The 15,397-nt window shown below is 43.4% G+C and overlaps 1 protein-coding gene across 1 annotated transcript; it reads right to left on the minus strand.

The window, feature by feature from the left end:
* Positions 1-4,175: 4,175 nt before the first annotated feature.
* Positions 4,176-13,141, minus strand: LOC137880234 (collagen alpha-3(VI) chain-like; the record flags this gene model as incomplete). Its single annotated transcript, XM_068721461.1, has 10 exons — positions 12,840-13,141; positions 11,637-12,010; positions 9,953-10,552; positions 9,098-9,691; positions 8,269-8,868; positions 7,414-8,007; positions 6,585-7,184; positions 5,730-6,323; positions 4,901-5,500; positions 4,176-4,639 (listed from the first exon to the last, which is right to left on the minus strand). Coding segments are annotated over exons 1-10 (5,322 nt in total), but the record flags the coding sequence as incomplete, so codon positions are not given.
* Positions 13,142-15,397: the final 2,256 nt, after the last annotated feature.

Genomic DNA, 15,397 nt, shown 5'->3' on the forward strand with positions numbered 1-15,397 from the left:
GAACCCTTGGTTCCAATTGCAAAGGTCAAGACACCCAGCTGTTTGAGAGCAGAGGCTGGTGCATCAACACTGTCAGAAGACCGTCCACCAGTTAGCAATATCAGGACCTGTGGAACTCCTTCCAGACGCCTGCTTCCGGCAGAGGCCGTGAAGACATTATTCCTCAAGTACTGGAGAGCTGCTCCAGTGTTGAGGGGTCTTCCACCTTTGTGCCTCAAACCTCTGACAATGTCAAGGATCTCGACTTTTGTCGTGTATGTGTTCAAATAGAACTGGACAGCTGGATCTCTGCTGTACTGAACCACTGAGACACGGTCTTTGTTATCATCCACACTGAGTCTCTCTACTACTCTTTGGACAAAGTCTTGCATAGCTGGGAATCCAGTTCTAGTACCATCAGATCCATCCAACAAGAACACAACATCTCTTCCTGTTGGCTGTGTCACCACTGGGAAACATACAATTCAAAACATATTTAGGTTCATGTTTCAAACATTTACCATACAAATGTCAGATGAAAAGTTAACCCCAAGGTTTCCAAATTGATTCTATTAATCCAAGCTCAACTGTTTTGTCAAAGTTGCATTGGCAGACCTGAACTTGAAGAAATACACTTCAATAAAGTTCAATTTGCGTATTACCATCATCTTGAAATGTAAATTTAGTCATGTTCTTACCAGTTACTGTTGGTGTCATGGGTGTGGCCATCACTGGCCCTGTGCTTATTAGAGAGGCGAGCTGTTCCTGAACACTGGGGAGGTCAGTGAACTCAAAGACGGATAGAGTGTAATTAGGGTCATGTGATATTTTCCGCAGCTCTCCACTGTCAGAACTCCTTGTTCCAATGCCAATGACAATAATGCCCTGCTGTTTGAGAACAGAGGCTGGAGTATCTACATTGTCAAAAGACCTTCCACCATTTAGTAGGATCAATATCTGTGGAACACCTTGCAGGCGCCTACTCCCGGCGAGGTTTGTAAAGATGTTGTTTGTGACGTATTGGAGGGCGGCCCCAGTGTTGAGGGGTCTGCCTCCTCTGTGTCTCAGCCCTCTTACTGAATCCACAATATCTTCTTTTGTGGTGTATGTATTCAAATAGAAATGGACCTCTGCATCTCTGCTGTATTGGACTACAGAGACACGGTCTTTGCTTTCTCCAACATTGAGTTTCTCTACCACTTTCTCGACAAAATCACGCATAGCAGGGAAGCCATTCCTTGTGCTATCAGAACCATCCAGAAGGAAAACAATATCCTTTTGGGTAGGGTCAACTGAAAGAAGACAGGAGGACAACAAATAAAAACTTTTTCTAAAGGTACGTTTGTGTACTTATCATAAAGTTATAAACTACTTTTTGAAAAGCAAAAGCCCTGCGTTTTCTAATTATTAATTGTAGGGAAGTATACCATAACCTCTTTTAACAAAATAACATCGAGCTAAACAGGTATTTCACTGGATTCATATCCCTCACTATAGGTGAAACAAGTCAAGTAGCTTTTCAGGACACTAAGAGGCTGTGCTTGTTTACATACCAAGTACAGTTGGTGATTCTGGGGTGATGTCAATAACCACAGCCTCCAAGGAGGACTGAAGTTGCTGTTGGATGCGTTGAAGGTCAGTGAAATCAGACACAGAGAGAGCAGAATTGTCATCGTGGGAGATCTTCTGCAGTTCTCTGCTATCAGACCCCTTGGTTCCAATTGCAAAGGTCAAGACACCCAGCTGTTTGAGAGCAGAGGCTGGTGCATCAACACTGTCAGAAGACCGTCCACCAGTTAGCAATATCAGGACCTGTGGAACTCCTTCCAGACGCCTGCTTCCGGCAGAGGCATTGAAGACATTATTCCTCAAGTACTGGAGAGCTGCTCCAGTGTTGAGGGGTCTTCCACCTTTGTGCCTCAAACCTCTGACAATGTCAAGGATCTCGACTTTTGTCGTGTATGTGTTCAAATAGAACTGGACAGCTGGATCTCTGCTGTACTGAACCACTGAGACACGGTCTTTGTTATCATCCACACTGAGTCTCTCTACTACTCTTTGGACAAAGTCTTGCATAGCTGGGAATCCAGTTCTAGTACCATCAGATCCATCCAACAAGAAAACAACATCTCTTCCTGTTGGCTGTGTCACCACTGGGAAACATACAATTCAAAACATATTTAGATTCATGTTTCAAACATTTACCATACAAATGTCAGATGAAAAGTTAACCCCAAGGTTTCCAAATTGATTCTATTAATCCAAGCTCAACTGTTTTGTCAAAGTTGCATTGGCAGACCTGAACTTGAAGAAATACACTTTAATAAAGTTCAATTTGCGTATTACCATCATCTTGAAATGTAAATTTAGTCATGTTCTTACCAGTTACTGTTGGTGTCATGGGTGTGGCCATCACTGGCCCTGTGCTTATTAGAGAGGCGAGCTGTTCCTGAACACTGGGGAGGTCAGTGAACTCAAAGACGGATAGAGTGTAATTAGGGTCATGTGATATTTTCCGCAGCTCTCCACTGTCAGAACTCCTTGTTCCAATGCCAATGACAATAATGCCCTGCTGTTTGAGAACAGAGGCTGGAGTATCTACATTGTCAAAAGACCTTCCACCATTTAGTAGGATCAATATCTGTGGAACACCTTGCAGGCGCCTACTCCCGGCGAGGTTTGTAAAGACGTTGTCCGTGACGTATTGGAGGGCGGCCCCGGTGTTGAGGGGTCTGCCTCCTCTGTGTCTCAGCCCTCTTACTGAATCCACAATATCTTCTTTTGTGGTGTATGTATTCAAATAGAAATGGACCTCTGCATCTCTGCTGTATTGGACTACAGAGACACGGTCTTTGCTTTCTCCAACATTGAGTTTCTCTACCACTTTCTCGACAAAATCACGCATAGCAGGGAAGCCATTCCTTGTGCTATCAGAACCATCCAGAAGGAAAACAATATCCTTTTGGGTAGGGTCAACTGAAAGAAGACAGGAGGACAACAAATAAAAACTTTTTCTAAAGGTACGTTTGTGTACTTATCATAAAGTTATAAACTACTTTTTGAAAAGCAAAAGCCCTGCGTTTTCTAATTATTAATTGTAGAGAAGTATACCATAACCTCTTTTAACAAAATAACATCGAGCTAAACAGGTATTTCACTGGATTCATATCCCTCACTATAGGTGAAACAAGTCAAGTATCTTTTCAGGACACTAAGAGGCTGTGCTTGTTTACATACCAAGTACAGTTGGTGATTCTGGGGTGATGTCAATAACCACAGCCTCCAAGGAGGACTGAAGTTGCTGTTGGATGCGTTGAAGGTCAGTGAAATCAGACACAGAGAGAGCAGAATTGTCATCGTGGGAGATCTTCTGCAGTTCTCTGCTATCAGACCCCTTGGTTCCAATTGCAAAGGTCAAGACACCCAGCTGTTTGAGAGCAGAGGCTGGTGCATCAACACTGTCAGAAGACCGTCCACCAGTTAGCAATATCAGGACCTGTGGAACTCCTTCCAGACGCCTGCTTCCGGCAGAGGCCGTGAAGACATTATTCCTCAAGTACTGGAGAGCTGCTCCAGTGTTGAGGGGTCTTCCACCTTTGTGCCTCAAACCTCTGACAATGTCGAGGATCTCGACTTTTGTCGTGTATGTGTTCAAATAGAACTGGACAGCTGGATCTCTGCTGTACTGAACCACTGAGACACGGTCTTTGTTATCATCCACACTGAGTCTCTCTACTACTCTTTGGACAAAGTCTTGCATAGCTGGGAATCCAGTTCTAGTACCATCAGATCCATCCAACAAGAACACAACATCTCTTCCTGTTGGCTGTGTCACCACTGGGAAACATACAATTCAAAACATATTTAGGTTCATGTTTCAAACATTTACCGTACAAATGTCAGATGAAAAGTTAACCCCAAGGTTTCCAAATTGATTCTATTAATCCAAGCTCAACTGTTTTGTCAAAGTTGCATTGGCAGACCTGAACTTGAAGAAATACACTTCAATAAAGTTCAATTTGCGTATTACCATCATCTTGAAATGTAAATTTAGTCATGTTCTTACCAGTTACTGTTGGTGTCATGGGTGTGGCCATCACTGGCCCTGTGCTTATTAGAGAGGCGAGCTGTTCCTGAACACTGGGGAGGTCAGTGAACTCAAAGACGGATAGAGTGTAATTAGGGTCATGTGATATTTTCCGCAGCTCTCCACTGTCAGAACTCCTTGTTCCAATGCCAATGACAATAATGCCCTGCTGTTTGAGAACAGAGGCTGGAGTATCTACATTGTCAAAAGACCTTCCACCATTTAGTAGGATCAATATCTGTGGAACACCTTGCAGGCGCCTACTCCCGGCGAGGTTTGTAAAGACGTTGTTTGTGACGTATTGGAGGGCGGCCCCGGTGTTGAGGGGTCTGCCTCCTCTGTGTCTCAGCCCTCTTACTGAATCCACAATATCTTCTTTTGTGGTGTATGTATTCAAATAGAAATGGACCTCTGCATCTCTGCTGTATTGGACTACAGAGACACGGTCTTTGCTTTCTCCAACATTGAGTTTCTCTACCACTTTCTCGACAAAATCACGCATAGCAGGGAAGCCATTCCTTGTGCTATCAGAACCATCCAGAAGGAAAACAATATCCTTTTGGGTAGGGTCAACTGAAAGAAGACAGGAGGACAACAAATAAAAACTTTTTCTAAAGGTACGTTTGTGTACTTATCATAAAGTTATAAACTACTTTTTGAAAAGCAAAAGCCCTGCGTTTTCTAATTATTAATTGTAGGGAAGTATACCATAACCTCTTTTAACAAAATAACATCGAGCTAAACAGGTATTTCACTGGATTCATATCCCTCACTATAGGTGAAACAAGTCAAGTAGCTTTTCAGGACACTAAGAGGCTGTGCTTGTTTACATACCAAGTACAGTTGGTGATTCTGGGGTGATGTCAATAACCACAGCCTCCAAGGAGGACTGAAGTTGCTGTTGGATGCGTTGAAGGTCAGTGAAATCAGACACAGAGAGAGCAGAATTGTCATCGTGGGAGATCTTCTGCAGTTCTCTGCTATCAGACCCCTTGGTTCCAATTGCAAAGGTCAAGACACCCAGCTGTTTGAGAGCAGAGGCTGGTGCATCAACACTGTCAGAAGACCGTCCACCAGTTAGCAATATCAGGACCTGTGGAACTCCTTCCAGACGCCTGCTTCCGGCAGAGGCCGTGAAGACATTATTCCTCAAGTACTGGAGAGCTGCTCCAGTGTTGAGGGGTCTTCCACCTTTGTGCCTCAAACCTCTGACAATGTCGAGGATCTCGACTTTTGTCGTGTATGTGTTCAAATAGAACTGGACAGCTGGATCTCTGCTGTACTGAACCACTGAGACACGGTCTTTGTTATCATCCACACTGAGTCTCTCTACTACTCTTTGGACAAAGTCTTGCATAGCTGGGAATCCAGTTCTAGTACCATCAGATCCATCCAACAAGAACACAACATCTCTTCCTGTTGGCTGTGTCACCACTGGGAAACATACAATTCAAAACATATTTAGGTTCATGTTTCAAACATTTACCGTACAAATGTCAGATGAAAAGTTAACCCCAAGGTTTCCAAATTGATTCTATTAATCCAAGCTCAACTGTTTTGTCAAAGTTGCATTGGCAGACCTGAACTTGAAGAAATACACTTCAATAAAGTTCAATTTGCGTATTACCATCATCTTGAAATGTAAATTTAGTCATGTTCTTACCAGTTACTGTTGGTGTCATGGGTGTGGCCATCACTGGCCCTGTGCTTATTAGAGAGGCGAGCTGTTCCTGAACACTGGGGAGGTCAGTGAACTCAAAGACGGATAGAGTGTAATTAGGGTCATGTGATATTTTCCGCAGCTCTCCACTGTCAGAACTCCTTGTTCCAATGCCAATGACAATAATGCCCTGCTGTTTGAGAACAGAGGCTGGAGTATCTACATTGTCAAAAGACCTTCCACCATTTAGTAGGATCAATATCTGTGGAACACCTTGCAGGCGCCTACTCCCGGCGAGGTTTGTAAAGACGTTGTTTGTGACGTATTGGAGGGCGGCCCCGGTGTTGAGGGGTCTGCCTCCTCTGTGTCTCAGCCCTCTTACTGAATCCACAATATCTTCTTTTGTGGTGTATGTATTCAAATAGAAATGGACCTCTGCATCTCTGCTGTATTGGACTACAGAGACACGGTCTTTGCTTTCTCCAACATTGAGTTTCTCTACCACTTTCTCGACAAAATCACGCATAGCAGGGAAGCCATTCCTTGTGCTATCAGAACCATCCAGAAGGAAAACAATATCCTTTTGGGTAGGGTCAACTGAAAGAAGACAGGAGGACAACAAATAAAAACTTTTTCTAAAGGTACGTTTGTGTACTTATCATAAAGTTATAAACTACTTTTTGAAAAGCAAAAGCCCTGCGTTTTCTAATTATTAATTGTAGGGAAGTATACCATAACCTCTTTTAACAAAATAACATCGAGCTAAACAGGTATTTCACTGGATTCATATCCCTCACTATAGGTGAAACAAGTCAAGTAGCTTTTCAGGACACTAAGAGGCTGTGCTTGTTTACATACCAAGTACAGTTGGTGATTCTGGGGTGATGTCAATAACCACAGCCTCCAAGGAGGACTGAAGTTGCTGTTGGATGCGTTGAAGGTCAGTGAAATCAGACACAGAGAGAGCAGAATTGTCATCGTGGGAGATCTTCTGCAGTTCTCTGCTATCAGACCCCTTGGTTCCAATTGCAAAGGTCAAGACACCCAGCTGTTTGAGAGCAGAGGCTGGTGCATCAACACTGTCAGAAGACCGTCCACCAGTTAGCAATATCAGGACCTGTGGAACTCCTTCCAGACGCCTGCTTCCGGCAGAGGCCGTGAAGACATTATTCCTCAAGTACTGGAGAGCTGCTCCAGTGTTGAGGGGTCTTCCACCTTTGTGCCTCAAACCTCTGACAATGTCGAGGATCTCGACTTTTGTCGTGTATGTGTTCAAATAGAACTGGACAGCTGGATCTCTGCTGTACTGAACCACTGAGACACGGTCTTTGTTATCATCCACACTGAGTCTCTCTACTACTCTTTGGACAAAGTCTTGCATAGCTGGGAATCCAGTTCTAGTACCATCAGATCCATCCAACAAGAACACAACATCTCTTCCTGTTGGCTGTGTCACCACTGGGAAACATACAATTCAAAACATATTTAGGTTCATGTTTCAAACATTTACCGTACAAATGTCAGATGAAAAGTTAACCCCAAGGTTTCCAAATTGATTCTATTAATCCAAGCTCAACTGTTTTGTCAAAGTTGCATTGGCAGACCTGAACTTGAAGAAATACACTTCAATAAAGTTCAATTTGCGTATTACCATCATCTTGAAATGTAAATTTAGTCATGTTCTTACCAGTTACTGTTGGTGTCATGGGTGTGGCCATCACTGGCCCTGTGCTTATTAGAGAGGCGAGCTGTTCCTGAACACTGGGGAGGTCAGTGAACTCAAAGACGGATAGAGTGTAATTAGGGTCATGTGATATTTTCCGCAGCTCTCCACTGTCAGAACTCCTTGTTCCAATGCCAATGACAATAATGCCCTGCTGTTTGAGAACAGAGGCTGGAGTATCTACATTGTCAAAAGACCTTCCACCATTTAGTAGGATCAATATCTGTGGAACACCTTGCAGGCGCCTACTCCCGGCGAGGTTTGTAAAGACGTTGTTTGTGACGTATTGGAGGGCGGCCCCGGTGTTGAGGGGTCTGCCTCCTCTGTGTCTCAGCCCTCTTACTGAATCCACAATATCTTCTTTTGTGGTGTATGTATTCAAATAGAAATGGACCTCTGCATCTCTGCTGTATTGGACTACAGAGACACGGTCTTTGCTTTCTCCAACATTGAGTTTCTCTACCACTTTCTCGACAAAATCACGCATAGCAGGGAAGCCATTCCTTGTGCTATCAGAACCATCCAGAAGGAAAACAATATCCTTTTGGGTAGGGTCAACTGAAAGAAGACAGGAGGACAACAAATAAAAACTTTTTCTAAAGGTACGTTTGTGTACTTATCATAAAGTTATAAACTACTTTTTGAAAAGCAAAAGCCCTGCGTTTTCTAATTATTAATTGTAGGGAAGTATACCATAACCTCTTTTAACAAAATAACATCGAGCTAAACAGGTATTTCACTGGATTCATATCCCTCACTATAGGTGAAACAAGTCAAGTAGCTTTTCAGGACACTAAGAGGCTGTGCTTGTTTACATACCAAGTACAGTTGGTGATTCTGGGGTGATGTCAATAACCACAGCCTCCAAGGAGGACTGAAGTTGCTGTTGGATGCGTTGAAGGTCAGTGAAATCAGACACAGAGAGAGCAGAATTGTCATCGTGGGAGATCTTCTGCAGTTCTCTGCTATCAGACCCCTTGGTTCCAATTGCAAAGGTCAAGACACCCAGCTGTTTGAGAGCAGAGGCTGGTGCATCAACACTGTCAGAAGACCGTCCACCAGTTAGCAATATCAGGACCTGTGGAACTCCTTCCAGACGCCTGCTTCCGGCAGAGGCCGTGAAGACATTATTCCTCAAGTACTGGAGAGCTGCTCCAGTGTTGAGGGGTCTTCCACCTTTGTGCCTCAAACCTCTGACAATGTCGAGGATCTCGACTTTTGTCGTGTATGTGTTCAAATAGAACTGGACAGCTGGATCTCTGCTGTACTGAACCACTGAGACACGGTCTTTGTTATCATCCACACTGAGTCTCTCTACTACTCTTTGGACAAAGTCTTGCATAGCTGGGAATCCAGTTCTAGTACCATCAGATCCATCCAACAAGAACACAACATCTCTTCCTGTTGGCTGTGTCACCACTGGGAAACATACAATTCAAAACATATTTAGGTTCATGTTTCAAACATTTACTGTACAAATGTCAGATGAAAAGTTAACCCCAAGGTTTCCAAATTGATTCTATTAATCCAAGCTCAACTGTTTTGTCAAAGTTGCATTGGCAGACCTGAACTTGAAGAAATACACTTCAATAAAGTTCAATTTGCGTATTACCATCATCTTGAAATGTAAATTTAGTCATGTTCTTACCAGTTACTGTTGGTGTCATGGGTGTGGCCATCACTGGCCCTGTGCTTATTAGAGAGGCGAGCTGTTCCTGAACACTGGGGAGGTCAGTGAACTCAAAGACGGATAGAGTGTAATTAGGGTCATGTGATATTTTCCGCAGCTCTCCACTGTCAGAACTCCTTGTTCCAATGCCAATGACAATAATGCCCTGCTGTTTGAGAACAGAGGCTGGAGTATCTACATTGTCAAAAGACCTTCCACCATTTAGTAGGATCAATATCTGTGGAACACCTTGCAGGCGCCTACTCCCGGCGAGGTTTGTAAAGACGTTGTTTGTGACGTATTGGAGGGCGGCCCCGGTGTTGAGGGGTCTGCCTCCTCTGTGTCTCAGCCCTCTTACTGAATCCACAATATCTTCTTTTGTGGTGTATGTATTCAAATAGAAATGGACCTCTGCATCTCTGCTGTATTGGACTACAGAGACACGGTCTTTGCTTTCTCCAACATTGAGTTTCTCTACCACTTTCTCGACAAAATCACGCATAGCAGGGAAGCCATTCCTTGTGCTATCAGAACCATCCAGAAGGAAAACAATATCCTTTTGGGTAGGGTCAACTGAAAGAAGACAGGAGGACAACAAATAAAAACTTTTTCTAAAGGTACGTTTGTGTACTTATCATAAAGTTATAAACTACTTTTTGAAAAGCAAAAGCCCTGCGTTTTCTAATTATTAATTGTAGGGAAGTATACCATAACCTCTTTTAACAAAATAACATCGAGCTAAACAGGTATTTCACTGGATTCATATCCCTCACTATAGGTGAAACAAGTCAAGTAGCTTTTCAGGACACTAAGAGGCTGTGCTTGTTTACATACCAAGTACAGTTGGTGATTCTGGGGTGATGTCAATAACCACAGCCTCCAAGGAGGACTGAAGTTGCTGTTGGATGCGTTGAAGGTCAGTGAAATCAGACACAGAGAGAGCAGAATTGTCATCGTGGGAGATCTTCTGCAGTTCTCTGCTATCAGACCCCTTGGTTCCAATTGCAAAGGTCAAGACACCCAGCTGTTTGAGAGCAGAGGCTGGTGCATCAACACTGTCAGAAGACCGTCCACCAGTTAGCAATATCAGGACCTGTGGAACTCCTTCCAGACGCCTGCTTCCGGCAGAGGCCGTGAAGACATTATTCCTCAAGTACTGGAGAGCTGCTCCAGTGTTGAGGGGTCTTCCACCTTTGTGCCTCAAACCTCTGACAATGTCGAGGATCTCGACTTTTGTCGTGTATGTGTTCAAATAGAACTGGACAGCTGGATCTCTGCTGTACTGAACCACTGAGACACGGTCTTTGTTATCATCCACACTGAGTCTCTCTACTACTCTTTGGACAAAGTCTTGCATAGCTGGGAATCCAGTTCTAGTACCATCAGATACATCCAACAAGAACACAACATCTCTTCCTGTTGGCTGTATCACCACTGGGAAACATACAATTCAAGACATATTTAGGTTCATGTTTCAAACATTTACCGTACAAATGTCAGATGAAAAGTTAACCCCAAGGTTTCTAAATTGATTCTATTAATCCAAGCTCAACTGTTTTGTCAAAGTTGCATTGGCAGACCTGAACTTGAAGAAATACACTTCAATACAGTTCAATTTACGTACTACCATTATCTTGAAATGTAAATTTAGTCATGTTCTTACCAGTTACTGTTGGTGTCATGTTTGTGGCCATCACTGGCCCTGTGCTCATTAGAGAGGCGAGCTGTTCTTGAACAGTGGGGAGGTCAGTGAACTCAGAGACGGATAGAGTGTAATTAGGGTCATGTGATATTTTCCGCAGCTCTCCACTGTCAGAGCTCCTTGTTCCAATGCCAATGACAATAATGCCCTGCTGTTTGAGAACAGAGGCTGGAGTATCTACATTGTCAAAAGACCTTCCACCATTTAGTAGGATCAATATCTGTGGAACACCTTGCAGGCGCCTACTCCCGGCGAGGTTTGTAAAGACGTTGTCCCTGACGTATTGGAGGGCGGCCCCGGTGTTGAGGGGTCTGCCTCCTCTGTGTCTCAGCCCTCTTACTGAATCCACAATATCTTCTTTTGTGGTGTATGTATTCAAATAGAAATGGACCTCTGCATCTCTGCTGTATTGGACTACAGAGACACGGTCTTTGCTTTCTCCAACATTGAGTTTCTCTACCACTTTCTCGACAAAATCACGCATAGCAGGGAAGCCATTCCTTGTGCTATCAGAACCATCCAGAAGGAAAACAATATCCTTTTGGGTAGGGTCAACTGAAAGAAGACAGGAGGACAACAAATAAAAACTTTTGCAAAAGGTACGTTTGTGTACTTATCATAAAGTTATAAACTACTTTTTGAAAAGCAAAAGCCCTGCGTTTTCTAATTATTAATTGTAGGGAAGTATACCATAACCTCTTTTAACAAAATAACATCAAGCTAAACAGGTATTTTACTGGATTCATATCCCACACTATAGGTGAAACAAGTCAAGTAGCTTTTCAGGACACTAAGAGGCTGTGCTTGTTTACATACCAAGTACAGTTGGTGATTCTGGGGTGATGTCAATAACCACAGCCTCCAAGGAGGACTGAAGTTGCTGTTGGATACTTTGAAGGTCAGTAAAATCAGACACAGAGAGTGCAGAATTGACATCGTGGGATATCCTCTGCAGTTCTCTCCTATCAGACCTCTTGGTTCCAATTGCAAAGGTCAACACACCCATCTCTTTGAGAGCAGAAGCTGGTGCATCAACACTGTCAGAAGACCTTCCGCCACTTAGCAATATTAGGACCTGAGGAACTCCTTCCAGGAGCCTGCTTCCAGCAGAGACTGAGAAGACATTATCCCTCACGTACTGGAGAGCTGCTCCAGTGTTGAGGGGTCTTCCGCCTTTGTGCTTCAAACCTCTGACAATGTCAAGGATCTCGGCTTTTGTCACATATGTATTTAAATAGAACTGGACAGCTGGATCTCTACTGTACTGGATCACTGAGACACGGTCTTTGTTGTCATCCATACTGAGTTTTTCTATTACTCTTTGCAAAAAATCTCGTAGAGCTGGGAATCCAGTTCTAGTTCCATCAGATCCATCCAACAAGAACACAACATCTCTTCCTGTTGGCTGTGTCTCCACTAGAGGAGATAGAATTTCAGAGATATTTAGGTTGGTTTGTCAAATATTTCTCTTGCAAAAGTCAGATGTTGAAAGGTAACCTCAAGTTTTAGAAATGTACCATTTTAATGCTGGCACAACTTTTTTGCAACATTGCCACTAGCTGACCTGAACTTAGAGAAATTCACTTGATAATAGTGCAATATGCATACTACAACGATTTGGAAATGTAGAATTCAGTCCCTCTCTTACCAGTTACTGTTGGCGTAATGGGCGTGGCCCTCTCTAACCCTGTGCTGATTAGTGAGGAAAGCTTTTCCTGGACACTGGGGAGGTCAGTGAAATCAGACACCGATAGAGTGTAATTAGGGTCATATGATATTTTCTGCAGCTCTTCACTGTCAGAGCTTCTTGTTCCAATTCCAATGACATTGATTCCCTGTTGTCTGAGAACAGAGGCGGGGGTATCTACATTGTCAAAAGACCTTCCAGCATTTAGCAGGATCAATATCTGTGGTACACCTTGCTCACGCCTACTACCAGCAGGGTGTGTAAAGACAGTGTCGCTGACATATTGGAGGGCAGCCCCAGTGTTGAGGGGTCTGCCTCCTCTGTGTCTCAACCCTCTGACCAAATCAACAATATCCTGTTTTTTGGTGTATGTATTCAGATAGAAGTGGACCTCTGCATCTCTGCTGTACTGGACGACAGACACACGGTCTTTGTTTTCTCCCACATTTAGTTTCATAATTACTTTCTCAATAAAATCACGCATTGCAGGGAAGCCTTTCCTTGTGCTATCAGAACCATCCAGAAGGAATACAATATCGTTTTTGGCTGTGTAAACTGAGAAAAGACAGGAAGAAAAAAAATAAAACACTTTTTCAAAGTATGCTCGTGTACTAATCATGAAGGAGTGGATCATTTTTAGAAAGCACTTCAGACTGCCTATTTTAATTCAAGAAAGTATGGAAGCACACCACCACCTCATTTCAAATAGAAAAATGTAGCTTAAAAGGAATTTCACTTCATTTGATTCACTCAGTGTAAGTGAAACAAGGCAGGTAGCCTTTCAGGCCTGCAAGAGGCCGTGCTTGTTAACATACCAAGTACAGTTGGTGATTCTGGGGTGACGTCAATAACTAAAGCCTCCAAGGAGGACTGAAGTTGCTGTTGGATATGTTGAAGGTCAGTAAAATCAGAGACAGAGAGTGCAAAATTGTCATCGTGGGATATCTTCTGCAGTTCTCTCCTATCAGACCTCTTGGTTCCAATTGCAAAGGTCAAGACACCCATATGTTTGAGAGCAGAAGCTGGTGCATCAACACTGTCAGAAGACCTTCCGCCACTTAGCAATATTAGGACCTGAGGAACTCCTTCCAGGAGCCTGCTTCCAGCAGAGACTGAGAAGACATTATCCCTCACGTACTGGAGAGCTGCTCCAGTGTTGAGGGGTCTTCCGCCTTTGTGCTTCAAACCTCTGACAATGTCAAGGATCTCGGCTTTTGTCACATATGTATTTAAATAGAACTGGACAGCTGGATCTCTACTGTACTGGACCACTGAGACACGGTCTTTGTTGTCATCCATACTGAGTTTTTCTATTACTTTTTGCAAAAAATCTCGTAGAGCTGGGAATCCAGTTCTAGTTCCATCAGATCCATCCAACAAGAACACAACATCTCTTCCTGTTGGCTGTGTCTCCACTAGAGGAGATAGAATTTCAGACATATTTAGGTTGGTGTGTCAAATATTTCTCTTGCAAAAGTCAGATGTTGAAAGGTAACTTCAAGGTTTAGAAATGTATTATTTTAATGCTGGCACAACTTTTTTGCAACATTGCCACTAGCTGACCTGAACTTAGAGAAATTGACTTGATAATAGTGCAATATGCATACTACAACAATTTTGAAATGTAGAATTCAGTCCCTCTCTTACCAGTTACTGTTGGCGTAATGGGCGTGGCCCTCTCTAACCCTGTGCTGATTAGTGAGGAAAGCTTTTCCTGGACACTGGGGAGGTCAGTGAAATCAGACACCGATAGAGTGTAATTAGGGTCATATGATATTTTCTGCAGCTCTTCACTGTCAGAGCTTCTTGTTCCAATTCCAATGACATTGATTCCCTGTTGTCTGAGAACAGAGGCGGGTGTATCTACATTGTCAAAAGACCTTCCAGCATTTAGCAGGATCAATATCTGTGGTACACCTTGCTCACGCCTACTACCAGCAGGGTGTGTAAAGACAGTGTCGCTGACATATTGGAGGGCGGCCCCAGTGTTGAGGGGTCTGCCTCCTCTGTGTCTCAACCCTCTGACCAAATCAACAATATCCTGTTTTTTGGTGTATGTATTGAGATAGAAGTGGACCTCTGCATCTCTGCTGTACTGGACGACAGACACACGGTCTTTGTTTTCTCCCACATTTAGTTTCATAATTACTTTCTCAATAAAATCACGCATTGCAGGGAAGCCTTTCCTTGTGCTATCAGAACCATCCAGAAGGAATACAATATCGTTTTTGGCTGTGTAAACTGAGAAAAGACAGGAAGAAAAAAAATAAAACACTTTTTCAAAGTATGCTCGTGTACTAATCATGAAGGAGTGGATCATTTTTAGAAAGCACTAAACACTGCCTATTTTAATTCAAGAAAGTATGGAAGCACACCGCCACCTCATTTCAAATAGAAAAATGTAGCTTAAAAGGAATTTCACTTCATTTGATTCACTCAGTGTAAGTGAAACAAGGCAGGTAGCCTTTCAGGCCTGCAAGAGGCCGTGCTTGTTAACATACCAAGTACAGTTGGTGATTCTGGGGTGACGTCAATAACTAAAGCCTCCAAGGAGGACTGAAGTTGCTGTTGGATACGTTGAAGGTCAGTAAAATCAGAGACAGAGAGTGCAGAATTGTCATCGTGGGATATCTTCTGCAGTTCTCTCCTATCAGACCTCTTGGTTCCAATTGCAAAGGTCAAGACACCCATATGTTTGAGAGCAGAAGCTGGTGCATCAACACTGTCAGAAGACCTTCCGCCACTTAGCAATATTAGGACCTGAGGAACTCCTTCCAGGAGCCTGCTTCCAGCAGAGACTGAGAAGACATTATCCCTCACGTACTGGAGAGCTGCTCCAGTGTTGAGGGGTCTTCCGCCTTTGTGCTTCAAACCTCTGACAATGTCAAGG

The sequence above is a fragment of the Cebidichthys violaceus genome, unplaced genomic scaffold, assembly GCF_023349555.1.
Source record: "Cebidichthys violaceus isolate CVI_PGR_0920_01 unplaced genomic scaffold, fCebVio1.0.p SCAF_277, whole genome shotgun sequence".
Taxonomy (NCBI): domain Eukaryota; kingdom Metazoa; phylum Chordata; class Actinopteri; order Perciformes; family Stichaeidae; genus Cebidichthys; species Cebidichthys violaceus.